Here is a 24,011-nt window from a genome sequence, read left to right as displayed (position 1 = left end):
CACGGTGTTAGTCATCTCGGTGTTAGTGTTACACGGTGTTAGTGTTAATTTATGCTCAGCAAAAAAAGTGCATTTTTGTTGCCTAGCGCATATCTCATAATCCGAAGAATTGCGGGATAGCTTTTGTTATACATAAGTTTATCAAGACGAAGACTTCTAGACCTGTGGACCAAGTCCTGAAATTTGGAAGCAGGGGCGGATCTAGGATTTTCTCGAGGGGGGGCGGATTTTCAAAAAAAAATCGAAAATTTTGACGACCTTTTTTTTTAGGTCGACCAAATTGATTTTTCGAGCTCTCCCAAAGCAGTGTTTTGCCCCTTTTTCTGCGCCGCTATAACTGCGCTGCTAAAATTGCTATAACTTCCAATTTTGAAACACTACTTGTCTAACAGAATGATTGCATCATTTGATAGCTTGCCTTAAAATCAAGGCAGGTTTAATGGCTGTTTCTACCAATTCGCAAACTTGAAACTTTCTGCTCTAAAAAATGAAGTTTTTGGAATATAGTGTGTCTTTTTTGTCAGCATATTTTCCGTAGAACAAATTTTTTGAGGAACATGAATTTAAGCATCTTAGAAAGCCATTTTTGATATTCCTAAGGGTGCAAGTAACTTTTCCTAATGGTGCGTAGAGGTTTTTTTATTTTCATGTTGCTAATTCCTTGAGCTTGTAAATATAAGAGCCAATGATATCTCTTTGACTCACAGGGTACTTTTTGTTCCGACTTTCGATACGGAAGTAACGGAATATTTGTGCTCGGGTGGGTTTTTTTTTCTTCAGACAAATTTCGACTTTTTAACTAGCCATTTTTGACGGAATTTTTTATATCATTCGAAAGGTATTGTTGTCCTGAGCTTAAATTTGAAAAGATATTTCACCTGTGGTCATGTTTCGTAAAGTTACGGGGGTTTAAAGATTGCCATTTTGGGAAATTTAACGCGCGATATATTTTGCGCTATTAACGAGTAGGCGGAGAGTTAATCAGCCTTGGAAATCGTTCCAAATTGGTTAAAAGAAGCTTATTTGCCATAATTGGTTTGTTACAAAGAGCAAATCTAACCTTTTGTACTTTATATGGCGTGTGGGGGGATGATTTTCATAAAAAATTTCACATTTTAGAAAAAAAAGTTTCATTTTGTTTTTTTTTCATAGAATTTTTTAATGCTATTACTGCTCCATAAAGCTTAAAAGGCGGTCGGAACATTCAGGGCTTCGCCCTGATACGAGCAGTTTTGTTAATCTTTTATAATTCACTCAACTGCTGTACTTCGTGCGATTTAGACATTTTAAAAAACTCTGTTTCTAAGATAATAATATATAAATGAATTCGTTTTGGTTTTATTATAGAATATTCTCACTAAAACTTCGGTGAAAAAATGCGAAACCGCCCTGAATGTTTTGTAGACGTACTTGCTGTAGTCGTACTTGTTGAGAACAAAAAAGACCGATCGTCTCACTTGGCATCTAATGTCACAGCGCGCAAGTGAGAGTAACCTCTGTTTTGTCTCTGCTCAATAAGAATTTTCTTCAGAGAGCTGTATTGAGAGCTGATTGATCACTCGATTCATTGTAAACGAGTTTTTTCATTCTAACAGTAGGCTGCAGGTTTTACTGCAGAACTAATAATTGGCTTAACTCTACCCTTAGTTATATCATTTTGCATGAATAAACACACCTGTCAGAATAACTCTTTGCGACTGCGTATAAATAGATCACCATTAGTTAGTTAAATGAGTCGATCCTTAAATTTAAAGTTTTTAATGATGTGATCTCGTTAACTATCCTCCTTTTGGTACCTAGTAATGAATTGCCACACCTATAATAAACTAATTCAACGCTTCATCATATGTGAATTTGGTACCTAAAAACGAAACCCTTCTTTGGGGTGATAGTAAATAGATCCTAGGGAGAGTGGAGGGTAGAAATAGTTAAACAGATCCTAATGATGTTATAAACATATTTGTTTTTACTCAATTCACAATGTAATAACGACAAATAAGCAGCGAATTCACTTTATCCAATCGAACAAACGAGATAAGGAACGGTCGTAGAAGAGTCAAATTATGATATAAAATCTGGAAAAAAAATCTATCTTCCTGTCATGAGACTAGCTACCTAAAACTGTGATAGGAAGAATAGACAATGGAAGCTTTCCAATCCAATAAGGTGCTGTGCGATTGGTTGGTTAGCATACCCGATGATGACGATGACGAAATCGAGCAAGTTCCATCCGTTGCGCAGGTAGGCACCCTGGTGCATGAACAGTCCGTAGGCTATGATCTTCATGAAACACTCCACTGTGAAGATGACGAGAAACACGTACTCTACTATTTCCTAAAACACAACCCGTAAATCATCTCATGGTACTAATTTCTGGATAAAAAAATTATGATAATAATTAAATAAATTCAGCAGACCATTTTTAACTTTGAAAAATATATCGATCAAAAACACTTGAACCTCGTTAACAATTAATTGAAACTTGCGCGGTAACTAAAAACAAACACTCATTCACCCATAATGATTTAACGCAACGGTTAAGCATAAACGAATATAGAACGTGGTCTAAATATAGATTTCCTTCTTTTTCCCACAAAAAGGGGAGGGCAATGTTATTAAAATCAAACCGCCGGCGACAGCTAAAGCGAATTCAAGAGTTGTGATAAGTTCCTCTAAAATTAGGATTTATATTTAGGACAACATATCCATGAACTAAAGAACAAACGTACAAGCTCTGTTTCCCGAGAACCTCAGTTATACTCCTGATGAAGAATTATATACACTTTTTGTTGGCCAATTGCGAGCGCAAGAATTTTTTGACGGGACAGTTAAGCAATTTTTTTTTGTAATTAAAAAAAATTAGAGCTCTGTTGAAACCCGGTTCGATAAAATGTTCTGCACCGCTGGTGAGTTCTATTTTAAAAATGATAAATTTCATGTGGTCAGCCAGAGATGGTTGTCGCAAAATAGTACCAAAGGGAGATCCTTTGAACAAAATTTTCAATCAGAATTGAGGAATGTGGGGACAGGCGCCAAGACAATAACCACGACAATTGAATTATGCCAAGACAATAACAATTGGGAGGACTTCTTTAACGCAGAGGCAAAGCGGAGCTTCGCACCAGTTGCGATACAGCGCAAATTTATCGTGGTACTCTAGCCAACAGAAAATGAGCAAAGGCACTCAAGTGTAATAATCATTTGCAAAAACGTCAAAAAAAACTAAATTCCATTGATAAATGCAGTCTCAAAATAAATTCATTTTGAAGAAATAAATTTCAAAATATACAACTATCAGCTAGAATTAGCATTAAAACGGAAAATAAGATCGTTAAAACAATTTGAAACACAAAAACTTTGAGTCCACCTTGAAACCCACGCACACATAGATAACTTTTTTCGCCCTTCAAAGCTCACAAAATGAGTTGATTCAGCCGATTTACAACCAAAACGAAAAAACTGAAAAAATCTCAGCTGCTAAACTTTCAACCAAGTTTATATTTTTTTGATAGAATGACTATTTAGAATGCAAATTATGTCTGTTTGTTGGCAAAATAACAAGTTGACGGACAAACTGACAAAAAAGCCGAGATGATGATTCTGTGATTTTGTTAAATGGGTTGTTAATATAAAAAAATGTTCATGATTCCATTTGACAACGCTTGTCAGGGGTTCAGAATTTTCAGTTGCCCAAAAGTGCGAATATTTGTCTTGGTTTTTTGGTGAGTTTTCGACTTTTTAACTTGGCGTTTTTGACGTAACTTTGTTATACCATCTGAAGATATTGTTGTCTTGAGTTCAACAAAAAACAATTTTTACCTGTGATCGTTTTCGTAAAGTTAAGGGGGTTTGGACATTGCGAATTAGGTTAATTTGGGATTATTGCTTGATATATTGCGCTCTTATCAAATAACAAAGCGGTGAAATAATGCGTTCAAAACTGAATTGAGGGCAGCAATTTAGACCTATTGAAACAATACGAGACGCTTAACACGCCATTGTGTTTTACATAGCGTGTGGAAGGATAAAAATAAGAAACAAAAATATTTTTTCTGTTTTTTTTTATATTTTTTCGAGAACTATTTAAACAAAAAACTTTTAAATTGGCCTTAAAGTGCTTACGGGACATTCACGGTTTTACTCTGATATAAGATCAGTCTTGTTGGATTGTCAGAATCAAAATTTTCAATCAATTGAAATTTTCTTATATTAACTAATTGCAATGAAAGCAACTCGTTAGCTCTGATCAAAAGAGGCGCATGGAGCTTGACGACGACAGAGAAGAAAATTACTTAAGCACACACTTACTGCTCTTACATTGTACATTGTTAAGCGATTCGGCCCATGTGAACAATCTCCCCCCTTAAAAGACCAAGTGTAGAATCTCAGCCCTAAAAATGGCAAATTCAAGCTGTAAGGCCTGCATTAACTATGCTCAAATCAGTTTGGCTAAAAAGTATATTTTTGAACTGAGTGAACAATCTCCCCTGACATCGGTTTCGGGGAAGATTGTTCACTTGGTCCAGCGATTCTGCTAACCCTCCAAAATGACTTTCATTGATATTCGGCAGACGCAAACTTGGAGGAGCAGCTTTTTCTGAAGCTCAATGAGCAAAAGATTCTTATTTCTACTAGCTTCGCACCAGTTAGAACTTTTTTCTCTTATTGAAATATCAACTTATCAAGGATCGTTTTGATTTTTGGCATTGCAATCAGTTTTCGGAACCCCTGACATTTACCAATGGCAAGCTTAACAAGAACTATCAAGCCCGACTACAATAATCAATCCACACGCAAAAAATTAGTTGTTGTTCTGACCAAGCAATTCAAGCAATGAAGCATCGAACAACTTCAAGTTAAGCAATATCGTAAATCGGTTTGAAAATCGAGCGTTTCAACCGAAGAAATTGTGAAGTTATTCTTAAAAGTATTTTAAGACCGATACGGTTCACAAAAAATTCAAGTTTTCTTAAGCAAGCTATCAAACTTTGAAATAGTTGAAGTTATTTTTTGGACCCCATATGACTAGCAAAAACTTAGAGTTTTTCATGGAGTCATTCAACCGAAGAAATTTGAACATTTAAAATTATTTCTTAAGCCGAATCATTTCGCAAAAATTCAAACTTTTATAAGCAAGCCATTCCAGCTAAGATCATTTAAAACGAAGCAAACCGGATGACGAAAAAGGTAATTTTTTTGAAGCCATTCAAGCCGTAAGACTTTGAAATAATTCAACTTATTTCCTAGATCAAACTGGTCCGCAGAAAGACCGTTTTTCTATGAAAGTTAATATGCGAAAATTTCAAAAACATTTCAAAGCAATTTTATAGAGCGAATCAATCCGTAAAAAATCAAAGTTGGTTTAAACAAGCTATTCAAGCTATGAAACGTTGAAAATTTCAAGTTATTTCATGGCGTGAATCGGATGACTAAAATTGTTTCTATTCCAGCCATTCAAGCGATGATTTCTTAGACCGAATCGTTTTGCGGAACAATATGAACAATTTTAATTTGTTCCATAGAGCAAATCAGTTCAGGAAATTTTCAAATTTAACGACAGCAAGCTATTGAAGCTATGAAAATTTGAAAAATTTCAAGTCATCTTTGAACCAAAATGTTTTGCGAAAAAGTTATGTTTTCAAGCAAGCTGATGGAGCGACGAAACTTTGAAATATTTCAAGTTGTTCCATATAGCGAATCAGTTCAAGAAAACTTCAAATTTTACAAAAGCAAGCTATTGAAGCTATGAATATTTGAAAAACTTCAAGTTGTTTTTAGACCGAAATGTTTTGCGAAAAAGTTATGTTTTCAAGCAAGCTGATGGAGGGACGAAACTTTGAAATATTTCAAGTTGTTCCATATAGCGAATCAGTTCAAGAAAACTTCAAATTTTACAAAAGCAAGCTATTGAAGCTATGAATATTTGAAAAACTTCAAGTTGTTTTTAGACCAAAATGTTTTGCGAAAAACTTGTGTTTTTAAGCAAACTGACGGAGCGACAAACTTTGAAATGTTTCAAGTTGTTCTATAGCGCGAACCAGTCCGCATTAAATTCAATTTTTTCATAAGCAAGCTATTGAAGCTATAAAAAATTTAAATAATTGAAGTTGTTTCTTAGACCAAAACGTTTTGCGAATAGCTAGTTTTTCTAAGCGAGCTAATTGAGCGATGAACTTCCAAATAATACAAAATGTTTCTTAATCTACCAAACCCTTTTCGCAAAAAAATGAAGTTTTCATATGCAAGCTATTCAGACTATGAAACTTTGAAATACGTCACGTTGTTTTTTAGTGCGAATTAGTTCGCAATAAGTTTTTCTTAAGCAGGCAACTGAAGCTATGAAAAATTGAATATTTGAAGTTGTTTCTTAGACCACAACGTTTTGCGAATAAATAGTTTTTTAAGTTGTTTGTGACTAGAAAAAATCGTTTTGCGAAAAATTGAAGTTTTCCTATGCAAGCTAGTCGAGCTATGAAACTTTGAAATATTTCCATTTATTTCATAGACCGAATCGGCTCGCAAAAAAGTTTCTTTTTTAGCATGGAGGTTGCTGTTTTTAAGTGATTCGTTCCAGACTGAACTTTTGACAGTCCCAGTTCCAGACAGAAATGAAATCAAATTTTGGATAAAAATTAGACAAGAAATGTCTACCCTTGAAGTTGGATCGAGTTCATCTTCTTCTGATGGTTGCTCTGAATGCTTCTGTATCGATACTCGATAGCCTTTTAAACATTGTCTCCTAATAATTCCTAAGCATTGTGTTCGGTTAAACATTGCGTCCATAGCGCATTCGGAGTTACATTTAATATATAAGAAGATTGATCCATGATTGTGATTGATAATTAACTAAATCACCACGTTCTTTAAACACAGTCTTTCGAGAATTTTTTTTACCCTTACAGAACGCGTGTTTTAGTCCTCGAAGCAAATTAGGCGCACATTTTAGAGCATGTATTGTAGGAAATAAACCTGTTAAAGACAAATATGACCAGTCGCCAAATCACTGCTTCATTTATAATTCACACTGCATACTCAAGCACAGCAAATCGACTGAATTGCAGACGACTTTTTAGACTCCACTAGAATTATTCCCAGTCCCCTTTACATAACCTTCTTTCTTATTCAGCTACACCATACCAAATATACCATAGTTAATATACAGAAACACGCGCACATTGGTGATATAAACATAGTGTCGATAGATTGCATAGTGGTAGTTGTAGCGGCGAGAGATTTCCTATTTTCAGTTTTCCTTATCGATATTACTTCCAACTTTTTCACAATCACCAGCAACCGCATATTATAATACAAAGAATACACTACAACTTTACAAAGTGTATTGCCTCGACTGCACCATTTGATCGAATTCAATTTCAATTCACTTCATTTCATTTGATTTCATTAGGGGCGCTTTTGGTACGCGGCACTCAAGCGCAGAACACAAACAATGAATGCATACATTGCTGTTATTGCAGCATAGTAATTTTCAGAAAATGTCGCGTTAATTATACGGCGCATTAAGCAAATATTTTAAAAATTTAACTTAAAATCCTAGTTAAATATACTCCCGTTGGGAGTCTTAGAGTCTTTTCTATAAGATTCTTAGCAATTCTTGGCACTTTTGAAAGTTTTTTTCTAATTGAGAAACATTTTTGAGAGTGGAGAAATGTTAAACTAAGTGACACCCGCTCGTTAAGTATATTTATGACAGATTACAAAAAAGTATCCCAACTAGAACGTATACATAATGCCATGGCACCAGCATTCCTTTAAACTGCGATGTTTGCTTTTCCACTATACCAGCACTAGACTAGGCATAAAATAGCACAACTCATAATTCCAGTCCTCGATATCAATAGCCACACTCCTTGCTTAAACTATATTCACAATGCCTCATTTTATTCCAATCCACCACTCTCTTTATCTCCAGTAGTCACTCAATCTAACCAAGTATGGTGTACCAAGTAGACAAAGAGAGCAAAGTCCCAGCTAGCCTGTCCCAAAAATGAATTACAGTTAGTGTTGTGCACAAGTACAGAGGGCCACATCAGCTGGACGCATTCAAAAAACCTGCTTTGGGAAAATATTTTTGGGTAAAACTGACAACTTCAGAAACAAATTCTTCATTTGCATAAGAAGTTGATGTTCCGATTTAATTAGTTATATAAACCAGGATAAAAAAGCTGCCTGAATTAAAAATTGGACAAAAATAACGTTTTCAAGCTAGTCTTAAATTTGGTCAAACATCAATCTCTCAACAAATTCATTGAAAAATCCCGGGCTGTTCGTTTATCGCGAAGCTAGAAAAAAATACATACCATTTTACAATAAGAAAAAATACAATAAGTAGAAAAAAAAGAGAAAAATCAAAAGTTCTGCTCTTGGAAACATCATGTCATGCTCACATAGGTGCAGCAGTTTAGTGTGATTGTTTTAGCTCCACCGACTTGCAACCGGGGAAATACTTTTCAGATTGATCCACTTATCATTCTTCTTTTTAAACACACTACAGATTATCTCAGCACATGTTTCAATAAACTAAGTGCAGTTTCAGAGCGTTCATTGGCGTCGATTTGGCTTTTGACGCGGAATAAAGAAAGAAACAAAACACGTTGAGTCCTTTATTGTAAGCTTGCCTGCCTTTTTACACTATTCCATTAAATTATATGGCAACACAGGTTAAACAAGTTGAAAACAAGGCCGTGATAGTTGTCTAAATACAAACAAAGCTGGTATTTTCTGATTAAGACTCTGTAAAAGCCATCGGGAAAAATTATTTTTGTTCTTGCAAACACATTCAATGGAATTAAACTGCATTTGATTTGCAGCATGAAAGGAAAGCGTGGCAAATATAACTCAGTCTTAGAATTAGACTGAGGAACATTGTGATCATCTGGCCATTCAAATTACCATTTTATATACTTATTTCACGACCACCAAAATTTATGTCAAAACTCGGGAAATGGTTGAATGAATTTTGGCAAAATGATCACCATTTACACAGATATGAAATTATAATTTCTTTTGTTTAGGTAAAAAAAGGAATTTAGGCCAAAGAAAAGCAAGAATTATTTTGAACAGGAAACCTTGAGGCTAAATTTAAAACTGGTGCAGTCAAAGGTGATTACAGGTTGGTCATAATGACACCACTGAAATGAAATGTCCAGATCTGTACTCTATGGTTAATTTGTCATGTTAATCAAAAAGAACAGAGACCTTCTCAAATTGCCATTCAATTTAGAACTAAGATCCATATCCCTAATGAGAACTCCATTAGAATCATAGAATAGAAGGAGATTGAACACTCCATTAGTCATGCCTCATTACGTGTCGGGAATCAATAAACAGCAGATATCTGGTTTTGACATAAAATCAAAAAAGACCTCAATTCACTTAAAACAGAAAAATATGTTAGTTCAGGGTACGTTAATTCAGGAAGTTTTTGCAAGACAAGCCGTACAGATGCGAAGCCAAAACTCGACCGCCTGGTGATATATTACAATAGGTGGTAGGTTCTCAATTTCAATAGCTGGATCGCTTTTTTTCTACTTCGCTCATTAGTTTTAATTTATTTCAAACGCCCAAGTTTTTGAAAAAAAAGTGTAAAATTTGAATTTTTTTGACTACCATCTCATTTGGCAGAGTAATGTATTTACAAAAACTATCTTAGTAGCAGTACAACTGATTGAAAATGAAATGACTATATTATGCATTATAGTTCTCAAATTTAATACATGTACTATACTCAAAATTACCACCTATTGTAACATATCACCGAACACCTTATGAAAAGAAAAAAAAAGAAGAAATGATCGACAAATTCTTTTATAAAAAGGCATTCTTATATGATGTTTTGATTTCCTTCTGCTTTTAGGGCAACTCTAATTTCGAAAATCAAAAACATTCAGAAGAAAAAGAGAGAACCAAGCTAGTTTTTACAAAATACGTGAACAAACAGAAGTACTCCGAGACACGTTTCCTGTGAAGACTTTTTATTTAGATATTTTAAAGCACAGAAGCATAACAATTACTATAACAGAACCAAACAAGACCGCTCGAATCGGGGCGAAGCACTAAATTCTCCGACTGCTTTTCAATTTATTTAAACACAGAGGCCGCCATGGATGCGCCAAGATAAGTTTGGCCCTGCTAAGGACTAGACCTGTCAATATCAGATCAAAACTCTGAATCTTCCGACTGCCCTTGAAACAGCTTTTGACCAAACAAAACTGATAAAAACTCTGAATATTTCAGAATTTTTTTGAAATCCCGAGCACACAATGTAAAATAACGTCTTAATAACACCAAATGGCTTGCCTCAATTCAAATTGGAACGACTTCTAAACCAGATTAATTCGCCGCTTGCTCGTTAATACAACGAAACATACCGCTCGTTAATTATCTCAAATTACCAAATTTCTTTACTTTATGAGGAGAATTTTTTTTTCACATTTGAGATCAAAACATTCATTGACACAGAGGCAAAGCTGCGCTTCACACAAATTTCCGATACATAACGAAATAACGCAAAAACATTTAAAAAGTTTAAAATAACGAAAAAACTATTTCTATGTTAAAGAATCAGGCCATTTGTGAAACAAAAACATGCCAGAACAATAGAATGTGAAACTTGAATCAGAAGAAAATTCACCAACCGTTAACAAAGCCGAAAATACCTTAGCAGAAACCCTCTAATCCGACAAAAAATCAACAAGACTTGAAATTAAAAAAGTTAACAAGTCCCCTCCCCCTCAAAACTCCCCTTTCGCTCGTCGAAAGACGCAATATGAGGCCATTAAGCCGATACAATTTAGGCCGGAAATTTATCATGCCGAAAAAAAAAAGAAAAAACGCCGAAAAAAATATTGCCATGAAAAAAACTTTAGCTGATATTTCTATAAAATTTTTTAGCAATTTGTGCAATCCAACGAGCATAAAAACTAAGTTTACCTTGAAACGACCCAAAACTAGGTCACTAAACTGATAAAACATAAGCCGAAATCATTTGGGCAGAATAAATGTTTTTAGGCGAAAAATAAACAAAAAGAAAAGTACACGAAGTCAAGAAATTACAAACGGCTGAAGTACATCAAAACACTAAACGCAACAACAATGTGAAAAGCGTACCACAAGAAGAAACAGTAATATGATGTGGCAATTAAACCAAAAAAAAAACATAAGCAGACACATAGAAAGCCGAGATTTTTTTGAAACGGAATATTTCCCATTTAAAAAAAACAGGTCCTGTCAGTTTCGAATCCAGGACCATTACCGTCACAGGCGTATTCGCTACCTCCTGGCCAAATGTGCCGGAGACGCAGTGAAAGTTGAACTCAATATGAGCTGAACCTAAATTTATCTTTTCTAATTTTGACTATTCTGTGAACAAAGTTATTTACGGGAGAAAAAAGTCCAGTGCCCGATTACAATACTGTTACAAGGGTAATAACTTTGAGATAGTAAATACACTGGTCAAAAATGGTTCATGAAATGTCGAAATTTGTCTGGAGAAAAAATTGCCTCATTTTCTTATGGGAATAATGCACACAGGGGCGGATTTTTTTTTTGGGGGGGGGGGGGGGGGGGGGGGAGGGAAGTCTCCCTTTTCACGGATTCGATCCCCTGCCGACCCCAAGGGTCCCCCTTGGCACTATTTTGAGATATCTATTTTTGGCTGACGGGCCCTAAAATTTTTTTAAAGGCGTCTTTGGCGCCAATATATACTAATTTTGAGGAAGGGGGTAGGGGGAGCGCGCGTCGAAAAACGCAATTTTTTTGGTCAAAATTTTCCAAAAAGTGCCTGAAAACGCCTTTGTTGGACTTTTTTTTCAAAATTTTGCCTGCGGCGCAGAAAATGTGACCAAAAAAGTCTTTTTAGAGTTTTATTTTGTCGACCTAAAAAAAGGTCGAAAAAATTTTCAAAAATCCCCCCTCACCCCTCGAGAAAATCCTAGATCCGCCCCTGAATGCACAAAAAAGCTTGAGAAGATATTTAAGATTTAAGAAGTTAATCACAAAAAGGATGTCGAAATAATTACTCAACAGTACAAGGCTCTTTTATCAGTATGCAAAAAAAGTGTACGTGTGACAGAAATAGTGCTGGACGCAGACCGACGGAAAGGTTCGGAAGAATAGTTCGGAAAAAAACAGTCTGGTACCCATTCAAATTACATTTTTAATGGCTCAAGTAAAAAAGCTTTACCTTACGTGTCGAAAAGATTGAAACCCTTAAAACTTAAATACGATGCCTTTTTCAGAACACCACTGCAGCACAGGAGGAAAGTCTAACTAGACTTCGAAAGCAAAGCGCTGCTATAGATAAACTCCCTTTTCTACCCAAAATGCTAACTGGTCTCATCAGGGTAAAAATTTATTTCTGAATTTGATGTCGGAGTTGATATCCTACCAGAACAAGGTTGAAGTTTAAAAATTTATAAATGATTGCTGATTTTTGGTATTATTCAAATATGTTTGGAGAGAAAACACAAGCTTTTAAAAAAAAATCTCTATACGTTTGGAAAAGTAATGTCTAACACAAGCTAAAAAAAACCAAGCTGTTTGTCAAAAGCTGCAGGCAGGTCACATGTTAAATAAACTTGGATTTTAAAAACCTGAGAAAATGTGTTGATACTGAAATACGTCACGCAAGTCGATGAAAAAGTCGAGACATAAATCAAATGAATTTTCTACGAGTCGAATCTTCGCTGCTTTCAATTTTTATTCAATTTTTGCGTTTCGACGGATTCTTTGCGAGGAGGCGGGGGGGGGGGGGTTGGCACTTAAACATAATGCAATTTGATTGATACTAATAAATAATTTACAGGTAAAACTGTCTGGTTCAAAACCTTCAAAAGCAGCGTTCTTCTAATACTATTTTTTGCTTCTGACTTCTTCAAATATCTTCCTCAGGCAGCCAAAAAGCGGGAAGCAAATCTGATTCAAAAACACTAATCTCCATTTTATCCCGACGTTATTGTTTAAAAATAGCCATGGTCAATAAATGAAATTAGACGTGTGCTTTCAACGGAACGCGTGGTCAGAAAAAATAACAATAACGAATAGATTTTATGCATAATTGAGAAGGTATAGCCGAGGAAGAAAACACATCCCAATTTTAATAGGCACGTTCCTTTCCCTCTTACTTCACCTTCAGTTGGAATATAAGGGAAAAATTGCAAGGGGATTCCTCTCCAGTTTAAGTCGCCTCACGTGGTGATTCTGCAGGAAAAAATGCCGCTGGGAAAAGAGACAAACAAAGAGCCCCAAAGAAGCATAAAAATAAATTAAATTGGAAATAGCGCAAGCATAAATTGAAGAGCGACAGAGAGAGAGAGAGAGAGAGAGAGAGAGAGAGAGAAAGAGCGGGCGGGTCAGTCGAATTAATACGTGACGGGGGGTGATTTCACTTCTTAGAAAGATTCAGATTCACATTAAATTTCAATTAGCAAAAACAACAAAAAAATAAGCGCACAGCTGAACCAATTCAAAATTTTTACGTTTTAATCTATATATAAATTCTACGAAGTTAACTTTTTTGAAGCGCATACTTTAAAAAAAAAATTAAGGTATATATTGATATTCATTTCAGTATTTTGGCCCAAACTCCCATCAAGAAAAACAGATTTTTTTTCTGGTACGAACGAAGTTTCTGACCAAAAGTAGATTTATCCGAGATATAGCCTGCTTCGATCAGAAATAAAATAAGCTACGAAGCACTTTTTAGAAAAACTTCGCTAACCATGCCATGTGCAGGCGGAACAATTATAGCAGTTTAACAAATTTTAGCGTTTAAGGTCAAAAAAATTGTGGTGATGGGTGGGACGAATAGCTTATTTGACAGAAAGAACGGAGTTTGAAGTATTCGAAGAGATGGGTGGAATACCTCATTTTTAGGTGCTTAAACTGTGGCATAAAAGTTTTGCACTTATGGGATTGATTGGTCATAGGTACCGATATGGTGCCATAAAGCGGCTGATTAAGTGTTATAGACATCTGGCAGAAGCATACGGAATCCCGTTCGTGAAAACCACATTTAGATTACGACAAGACATATCAGTCGACGGCCTACATCCCAGGACAGAGAGCATACGGCAGCTTGCGCTAGATTTTTGAAATGTATTCATAATATTGTAGACACGGGAAATTTTTGTTTTAAACGTTTTAAAAACTAATGGGAAGAAGTTTTGTTATATCAAAAAATAAAAGCGGCTTTCGGCTTTATTTTAAGCGATTATTGTGACATGAATTTTAGCACATAAGATCGCTTCAGATCTTTTGGCTATGCCGAAATCGAAACGCTTTAGGCATTGAAAGAAAAGAATGAAAAAACAAAACGGAAACAGCGAGTGATGATTACAAACAATCTCCAGGCGGCTTCAGGTTGCAACAAGATTCTCTCAAAAATAACGAGTATTTTAACAATGAGAGGCAAAACGAAACATGAAAGCACATTTGCACACCTTCGAATCCAAGAATGACTTAATTGAAATGTCTATAGGAAAATTTGGTCAAAAAGATAGATTCAAAATTTTATATTTCTGTTCTGAAATGAAATTTTTAGAAGGCAAGAGAAAAATTTTGTCCTGAGATGGGTTTATTTTGTCCCTCTGACATTTTTGAGGCCAAAGTTTGCGTACTTGAAGAAGTTGCAAAATATATATATATATGAACGCGAGGAAACAAAAATTGTTCAAAAATGAAAAAAAAATCGACTTGTTTGACGTTTTCGCAGATATAGTTGTATGGTTTCGATTATTTAGAATAGAAACAGATTTTGAACAAACAAATTACATAATAACAGGAATATTCAGTTTTGTTGTTTTTTTAAATCTTTTTCTAACTTGTGTTTTTGAATAAATACTGGTCATAGTGTCTGTCAAAACAATCTCAGATTTTTTGCTTGTTCCTATAAGATAAAGTTTAAGAATCAGAAACAAAAATGGGATCAATTTTAAAGTTGCGAATCTATTCTAAAATGGCAAAACAATTCTAAAATTAAAATTTGCAAACATAAAATCTAATCGCAAAAACTTGGGCTGAACAGAAAAAAAATCACTCTCAAGTCATCCATCACATATTTATTGATTAAGACACAGTCGATCAATCATTCCGAGAGACGCCTGTTCCTTTCTCTGTCCTGTTGAGAACAGAGGTTATTCTACTGAAGTATTTTGGTTTACTACAAACTAAATTGAATATTGATCCCCTGGTAAAGACGATAAAAGCTGAATTTGCCCTTTTTAATGAGTTTGACAAGAATTCAGCTACCATTGGACAATAAGAGCTGACGCAAACAGAAACTTAGGTTTAAAAGAATTCGATGCAACTCAATAGATGCAAGCAAAAACGTTGAACACAAAATTGTCCGATTTTTACTGCCTGTCACACAGGCAAAGCTGCACGTCCCAAATACTATCAAAAAATGTCAAACGAGAACTTTTTTTAATAAAAAAAAACCTCAAAATTTGAGTCTAACGTCTTGCCAACAGCACTAAACCATCTTGTGGCATTTCCAATACTCGCCACCAATAAATTAGATGCAACAGGTGCTTTAAATATAACACGTGCCTTGTAAAGCAATAATTTATGCGAGTTAGGTTGCAAAAAACTTAACTCGTAATGTAAACACAGACATTTGCTTGTCCCACTGTCTGTCTGCGGCTTTTTTTCGATTCAATCCATTAAAAATAAATGTTTACCTTTAAAGCTTGAATAATGCCCAAATAGTTCCTAGCTAAAAAAATTAATCAGTTGTTATGCAACAAGCGCATAATGTTACAAAAACAATATTTGGCAGCCAAATTTCAAAATTACACAATAATAGCCGTTTACTATAGCACAGAAAGCTCCGACCACAATGACTGGAGCAAAAAAAAATCAAAAAACTAACATACTAATTTTTTCAGAACTATTTAAAAATTTTTAAATAGTTTTTCTTTTTCTGAGAATTCAATTATAACTGACTCTCATCATGTCATTTATAAATTCGCACCATTTAGTCTGAAAAGCGGAAAATTTCAGACCAATTCTTTCCACGAAACAGACATTTTTTGAATTTTTTTGGGAATCCGAGTTACGAATAATAGAGCTTCAATATAATACCAGACGTAATTCCCTGTGAGCTTTCCATAAGGAATCTTAATTTGGGCGGAAAAAACGGCACCTTCTCTATCGATATTTCCAGTCAGTTAAGTGACGTGATTGTAACAAAAACAAAGAAAACCAAGAATAGCCGGTTACTGTGCAAGTAGCACAGAAAGTTCCGACCACAGTCTGTAGAAAAACTACGGTTTAGAAAGTTTTTTTTTTCAAATTAGTGTACTTTCTTCTGCTTGGTGTGATAAAAGGATCTGACGTTAAAATATAATTTAGGCACATAAGACAGTCATAGTAGTATAGACAATGTGGACAAAAAATTTTTGTAGAAAAATGACTAGAAAAACTAAAAAATATATATATAAAAAATGCCTAAAAAAATGAAGCTAAAAACTCCAAAAATTAGTTTTATTTGCTCAAAATTAGGTTTTAAGGTCTTAAATTAGGCATAATTCAGCTGTTATAAGCCTGCTCGCTTGTTTTATTCGCTCGAATTAAGACGAAAATCAAAAATTTCAAACCGACTTTTCTCGCAAATTTTTTAATGTGATTCCAATAACGACTGAAAGGGCTTTAATATTATAAATCACTCAACCCAGTCCGATGATTTTTTGTGGTACCTGATTTTGCGTGGAAAACAAAAACAAAAAAAACTTAAACACACCCGAATACAAAATTCCTCCCCATTTTCAATGGTCGGAATAAAAAATTCTGCTTTTTCCTGGTATTTTGAAGGAGTTTTAATAAACATGATTTAAATTCGGTTGGCTAAAAGAAACTAGAAACAATTGTAGCGTAACATTTGGAGAGATCAAAGACTCCTCTATCGGGCCGTGAGTTTTAAATGAGATGCTAAACATTGAGCCTGAACGGCAAAAAATCTTGTTTTTCTCGACATTTTTGAAGAAATTTTAAGTCCTAGTTAAATTTGCTCCATAATGATACCAACGAGCGTTCTTTGAAAGCCGAAAACAAAAAATCAATTCAGTGATTAAAATCGAGAATACATGGCGTGAATAATAATTATTCAAATGCTATTGCCATGCTTCCATAATACATCTTGAACCATTTAAACTATCAAATGAAATCAAGCAATTTATATCCTAGCAAAGGTAGTCTATGGCTGTGCACAGTAATTATTCCAGTAGTTATTGCAAAAAAAATCAGTTTCTCAAATTTTTGTGCTGTTTTCTTAGCTGAATCATGAACTCAAATTGGAATCCATATTACACAGAAAAAACGTAAGGGTAGTCGTACATTCCTACTAAAAAAAAACAAATTAGACGTAAGTGATTTTATAAATATCCGATCTCCATAAAATTAGTCTGAAAAACGGAAAAATTCAAACCTATTTTTCCCGACGACGAAACATTGGAATTTCATTATATATAGGAAACATTATTGAAAACTTCTATCTTTAATGCAAATCACTGCCAAAAGTCATTCAATATAGTATATCACTTGACTCCATCTGATGTTTATTTGCGGTATTTAATTTGCCTGAAATAAAAACACCCCGACACAAAAAACATGACATTTAAAATTTTGCTGTCATAAAAAAAATTTTCCATCAATAAACCTCGACCGCTTCGAAAGCTTTTAATCTATCGTCTGCAACAGAAAAAAATTCCAGAAAATATAGTTCATTTATGAATCACTTATACCTAAACAATTAAACAAGCGTTAAATGACTCTCACTATATTTAAGTTCCAGACAACGAAAGTCGGCACAATTGTGACTTAATGAAAAACTCAATCATTCGACCAATAATCAAACAGAAATAAAAACCCTAAATAAACAAGTGCCTGCATCTATAAATTTTACTCACGAGGCTTTCATTGATACTGTTTGAATCTCCCATGGGATATGGCGTGTAGACAGCTAAGGCACAGCAGTTGGCAAAGATAGCTATGAGGATGAAGTACTCAAAAGGCCTAAAACAAGTACAAATAAACAGGTTGTCTTGAACCCATAAATATGACAGAGGTTTTCTGTAGATATGTTTGATTTATTTCCGATCCCATTTTTCAATTATTGTTCCGACTTTCGAAGAAAACGGAATATTTATGCTCGGTGTGGTTTTTTTATTCAGTCAACTTTCACCGATTGAAACAATGATTTTCAACAAAAATTATTTTTCCCCACTGAAGATATCGACTTTCTGATTTCAAATGTAAAAAGATATTTCACCTACGATTATCTTTTGTTAACTTCTGGGGGTTTGAAAATTGCCAAATTTTCCATGTTCTGGACTAAACTATGCGCGCTTTAAAGAGTTAATTCATTTGGCTGAGAGCATAACGCGAATTACTTATGCGTGGCAAATTATCCTGCACAACAAAATCCTTCCAAATTGAAATTAGGCTGGCTAATTGGTCGTATTAATTTCGTACGACTCAAAATATTGCACTTAGATATTGTCCAAAATGTATAGGTTTTCAATATTTTCTTTTCCACAGAAACTATTCGTTATTAATTAAGGGACAGTCGGAACATTCAGGGCTTTGGCCTGATATTCGAGCAGTGTTGTTACTATTTGAACAAAACTTGCGGTAAAGAAGAGAGATATTATTGAACACAGTCCAGATCGAGGCTATATAAAACTTAGAAAAAACTACTGTTAGAACAAACTACTGATAACGAATGCGCCATTTTATATTACAATTAGTAGTAATTATGTGCCGAGATTGTAGAGCTAGCCGAAGGTACCATAAATTATCATCTTTTGTCAGCACAAAGTTTGGCGCCCTATTAAGTATCCGTGATCAACAAATGTTCATTTTCCTATTTCACTAAACTAATACCGAGATCAATCTGAAACAATCTAGTCACCAAAAAAATGAGAAACATTCAAGCATTCATTCCAATATCTTTTAAAATTGTGTTTTCAGCTCAGAAACGAATTTGGATTGAATTTCCCGGACTGCAAATTAACGAGACTAACTGATGGCTGAAGCTTACTCTACATCGACGGCATTGAAAAATAGATTGAGAATGTCGATCCTTTCAATGGAACTTTCACGCGCACGAATCGTTGATTAAAAAAATTAATTAAAAAAGGAGTGTACGATAGAACAATTCTACAAAATCTAAAAATTTCTTTGAAAATGGGTATAATTTTTGAAGATGCTCCGTTTCTACTGATAACTTACTTGAGCTCCACCACTTTAATGCATATTCTGCGAACAGGGTTACTGAGCTGTAAACAAAATAAAGCCCGTCTTGGTCTAGAAGCAGCCTGTTGCTTAACGGGCCTTCTTTTGTTAATTGTGTTGACTGTTTTTGTCGCAGCAAGGGTGGATGCCCATGCATTACTGACATTGCTGTTCGCTCCTCCAGCAGCACCATTAGCTGCTGGTCCTCCTCCCTCTGTACCTATTATAACGCAATCCATCAATTATTTTCCCAAATAAGCCAAGCAATAGTCCGAAACATGGATACGGATTAGGATAAATAGGAAAAGCCCAGTGCTACTTAAACACCGAAGGAAAATTCAACAATTGTGAAATTTGTCAACTATGAAATTTACGGACAGCTTGGCGTGTATTAAAGTAATAGAGCAATTTTTGTCAAGGCTTTTGGAAAGTTTTACTATAAGCCCATGCACCGTAGCGATATAAACTAAACGACTTTATTAACGATAGTTGGCAGGTACCAAAAAGTAAAAGTTGATGACTGCGACATATCTCTAACATACCTCTTTTAAGATCTAAAATAGTAAGTGACTAAGTGAAAAGTTCAACACCGTGCCTAAATGCGCATATTAATAAGAAACAGCAAAACTAACCCAATGCAGCAAGTGCCACCTGTTCCATATCATAACTCGTTCATTGTAACATCTGAAGGTGTGTAATACATAATGATTTTTAAAAACTAATGCAAAGAAAAGCTGCTGCACATACTACACGTTTCCGAAGCTAAACATTACCGCAGATATAACAAGTGTTTTTTTGGTAATATTCTTCCCTATGCAAAATTTCCAATATTTCGCAAGCCAATTCCGTTTCCAACATTTTTGCGGCGACCATTTGGGACATGCCCGCAAAGACTTATCATTTTCGAAATTTTGTTTCCTATAATTTTGTTATATATGTCATAAAAAAAAACAAAGAAATCGTTTGAAATAAATTTGACTTCTGCCGGTTGACTTTTGACGAAGAAAAATTTGTACAAAGTTCAAGAAACCAAATCGAAGCTAAAAAACCAAATAAGAACAAAGCGATGTTCAACAGACGCAAAAGCGATGAAGATAAAACGTAACGAATCGAGCTCAGTGCCTTCAAAGAAACAAGATCAGATGAACAGTTTCGAGACTCACAAATCCCAAAAGAACATGAAGTTCTGATTGACTCAAATCCTGGAGGTAGCCAAAAAAATCGATTTCAAATCAGCAGTGGGGAGCAATCTGTAACAAAGAGAGGAAGTTAAGAATATCCAGGTAATTGAACTAATTCCGCCATTCACAAAAGAAGATTTAAGTACTATTGATGAAATGGAAAAGACCTACAAAACTTGTGCTTCTAAAATACTCAAGCAATTTCCAATTAATATGAGATGAAAAATCACGATTTTCAAAACATATACAATCAAGTGAGACAAATAAACTTCAAAATTTGTCGTTTGTCGCTCGCCCAGAATGAAACCAGTTTATCTCAAGCATAAAGAGTCATGGGCTGCTACAGTTGGGCGAAATTGTATTTTTAATGGAATTTTTAACAAAAAGACCGAGTTCTACCCCAAACAGTCCAGGGTCAAAATCATTAGCCTGCCATTTGTTTGTAAGGACTTGGACGCGCAACAAATCTTCTCGAACTGTCAAGTGTAACTAATCACAGCACCGTAATAACACAAGAAAAAAAGCATAATCAATGATTCTGCTGAAAAAATTACAAGGGCGAGCTGTACTGGAAGTTACTTTCCAAATTGAAATTCAGGAAAACCTTTTTCGACACTGGTCATACATTTCGCGAATGCAATCCTCGAGCCATTCCCCCGAATTGGCACAGTCGAACCCACCGATGCAAACGGAAAAAGACGGTAGAGACTTTAACAGGGAATTCGCAATGAAAAGAAGGGTCGGAATTTTCTAGAATTTAAAGCTTCGATTGGAGATAGGATGTTTCTCAATAAAATAAAAACGACCATTTTGTCCGAATAAAAACAGGAAAAGCAGACAAACCGAATTAACAAGATGAAAATCAGTCTAAAAAAAACAGGAGAAATACGAAGCCTCTTATCGTGGTAGCAAGACACGATGAGACGCTTATCTTAGAGAAATCATACGGAAGGAAGACCCAGTGGGACATCCAAGCAGATCCGTACCCTCCCGTGCCACGAAATCGGGGAGATGACGACGTTATCCCCGGGGGAACACGGAATTGGAGGCACGGTGCCCATACTTTATTAGAAACTACTACAGACTTGTAACATTCGTCCGGAAGTACATATCGACGGAAAAGAAAGCTAGGTTCTAAGACGACTCTCCAACGTCTAAACAGAGCTCTACATGCTTTTCACCGTCTCTACCAAAGCCAGTTCTTTTGGTGGTCTTTCCAACATCGGGTCGACAAAAACGTTACTGTTCTCCGGCTTCGACCAGAACGCTCAAATTAACTTAATTGCATGCAAAACTAGTGAGCTCATGGCTGGATCTCAGTATCTCCAGACCACGAGGTCACTCCTAAAAACAGGGCTACTACTACTTATTATATTACTATTGTTTTTGTTCAGTAGATAAAAATCATCATCTCCTTCGAAGATGGATCAACCTTTCCCCCAACTCCTAGCTTCTCATCGTCGTAAAAGGAATTCAGATGTTAAATAAATTCAATTCAAGACATAACCGGGAAGCTAAAAGTTTGTATAAAATGATATTAGTCCAAGTCCCGAGACCCCTCCGGATTCTTGAATCCGGGTAAATAACAACCTTGTCTTCTTTCCGGAAGGCTGCTTTTCCACCATTCACCGTTGTTGTGAACGGCCTTGCAACGATTGTAGCGGCAGAATCGTTGCAAATCGCAACGGTCTCTGCTAACTCTGCAATTCGTTGTTGTTTTTTCTATCACAATCCTCGTAGTTATCGCTATCACAGCTATTGTTGTTCATATTTTTTCTGGTTTTCCTCCAAAATGGCCGATTCTGACGTTTCTCAGAAATATGACGTCATACTTCGAAATTTTAAAAAGTGAAATACCAGAATATTCCAGCCTTCACAGTTTGACTAATCGTTCCAATAACACTGTTAATCCTTCAAAAATGCTAATTCGGAAGGTTAACTGCTAATAATTCGAAATTGCTGAATCTGCATTTTCGTCCATTCTGGTCGAATGTCACATACTACCCGGACAGCCCGGTCAATGTCCCCATTGAATCTCGCAATGTTCGTAAAATTGGTACAGTGCCATCGAACAGAAATTACAAAATCCACCAAATTACTTTTATCGACTCACTGCAGCATATAAATGGCATCATAATACACTACTATAGCCTTCTAAATTTTTTCACTAATCTGCACTTTGAGGATATGACTTAAGATAAAACATTTTTTTCTGACTTCCAATGACAATGCCCTGATTTAAAACTTCTTCTCCTAGGTTTTAAAAGGTGTTAGTTTGCAGGACAGTCCTGCCAACCATCAAGCTAAAATTATCCTACTATGCTTCTTCCCTTCGGAAATATTAGTTGTTATTGTTCTGAATATTAAAACCAAGGAACTCTGTGGTTAGAAAGAACAATGAAACAATCTCCTTCTTCAAGAGATTACCCAAGCCTTTCATGTCATCACAAAGTGATCAGTTTTCCTGGTTGATTAAAAACAGTCAAGCAGGCTGGAATATTTAAATATACTCTTTACTCAAGCCTTTCTAAATAAATAGTAAGTGTCTCTAAAGCCACTAACTAAAATCAAATTGCAAATTTATAAATGCAACAAACTCTTTAATGCTCAAAACTCAACTAAATGTTTCAGTTTTCAATTACAACTTGGTTGCTTAGTTTCTCACTTGAGTTTTTGTCACACACATAAAACAATTCTGAGTTTTAACTTCTTCTCTTTTGTCACTTCTTTGTTTCTTCTTTTTTCGTCGTTTAGAAGTTCTAAAATTTTTAAATTCTTCTAACATCGTTTTTTTTGCATCTTGTCTTCCGGCCATTTTTCAATGCTCCATCTCCTCCTCCTGCGACATTGACTCTGCACTTTCAGTTTCTGTGTCTTGCAACACATAGTTAGCTATTCTGACGCTGTTGGAAGCAGTCCTCCAACACTTCTGCTCTTTTACCCTTTGTTTACAACAAGGTAGGGGATCTACATTAGATTCTCTGTTTCTGCAGAAGCGTTTGTGAAGGCATAACGTCACGTTTCTCTCCAAATCTTCCTTCAACATCTCTTCTTTCTCCCTTCCATCACGTTCACTTGTCCTGGAAGTTCTCTTCACAGCGGTGGTCACTGCATTCCGATGAGTTACGAAAGCTCGCTTGAAAGCTCCTGCCCCAATGTCCAGCTGATACACACTGTACACTCTGCCGTGCTTCGACATATGCTTCTTGGCATACTCATACAACCATGCGGTCATGTTGGCTCTAAACCATAGCATCAGTCGTCTCCTTGCCCATATCTTCTGCACTTCCATCGGAATGTTCACAATCTTGCAAGTTGTCCCAAAAAGATCTAAATCTTTTAGACAATCCAATTTCTGCAATTGTTCCAGCGTTGGTGCCTCTTGTCTATTGTTCTCCTTCACATGAGCTTCCAGCCATCGTATCGCCATCATAACTCCCACTATCACTACTGTTATGGGCCATGATGAGTCTGGTAAACCCCATAGAGAGCAGCTCTTCAGAGTCCCAGATCAGCACCAGACTACTACGCCCGGGATACCACCATGTTTGCAGCAAGCAATGGCAGGGAAACTCATCA

At 35.5% G+C, this 24,011-nt stretch overlaps 1 protein-coding gene across 10 annotated transcripts in view; it reads right to left on the bottom strand.

Moving 5' to 3' along the window:
* The window catches only part of LOC134844147 (muscle calcium channel subunit alpha-1-like), a 181,873-nt gene extending 161,818 nt beyond the window's left edge, over positions 1-20,055 (bottom strand). For 9 of the 10 annotated variants that reach the window (XM_063860689.1, XM_063860697.1, XM_063860730.1 and 6 more), the window contains exons 1-5: positions 19,884-20,055; positions 19,794-19,805; positions 19,249-19,471; positions 17,925-18,030; positions 2,195-2,334 (exon numbers count right to left, since the gene is read on the bottom strand). In XM_063860689.1, the coding sequence (XP_063716759.1) occupies positions 2,195-2,334; positions 17,925-18,030; positions 19,249-19,471; positions 19,794-19,805; positions 19,884-19,911 (509 nt within the window). In that variant the 5' untranslated portion in view covers positions 19,912-20,055. The remainder of the gene's footprint in view (positions 1-2,194; positions 2,335-17,924; positions 18,031-19,248; positions 19,472-19,793; positions 19,806-19,883) is intronic. The other variant, XM_063860714.1, reaches the window with a different exon arrangement.
* Positions 20,056-24,011: the final 3,956 nt, after the last annotated feature.

The sequence above is a fragment of the Symsagittifera roscoffensis genome, chromosome 1 (genome assembly GCF_963678635.1).
Source record: "Symsagittifera roscoffensis chromosome 1, txSymRosc1.1, whole genome shotgun sequence".
Taxonomy (NCBI): Eukaryota; Metazoa; Xenacoelomorpha; order Acoela; family Convolutidae; genus Symsagittifera; species Symsagittifera roscoffensis.
This window is presented reverse-complemented; position numbering and strand designations above follow the sequence as displayed.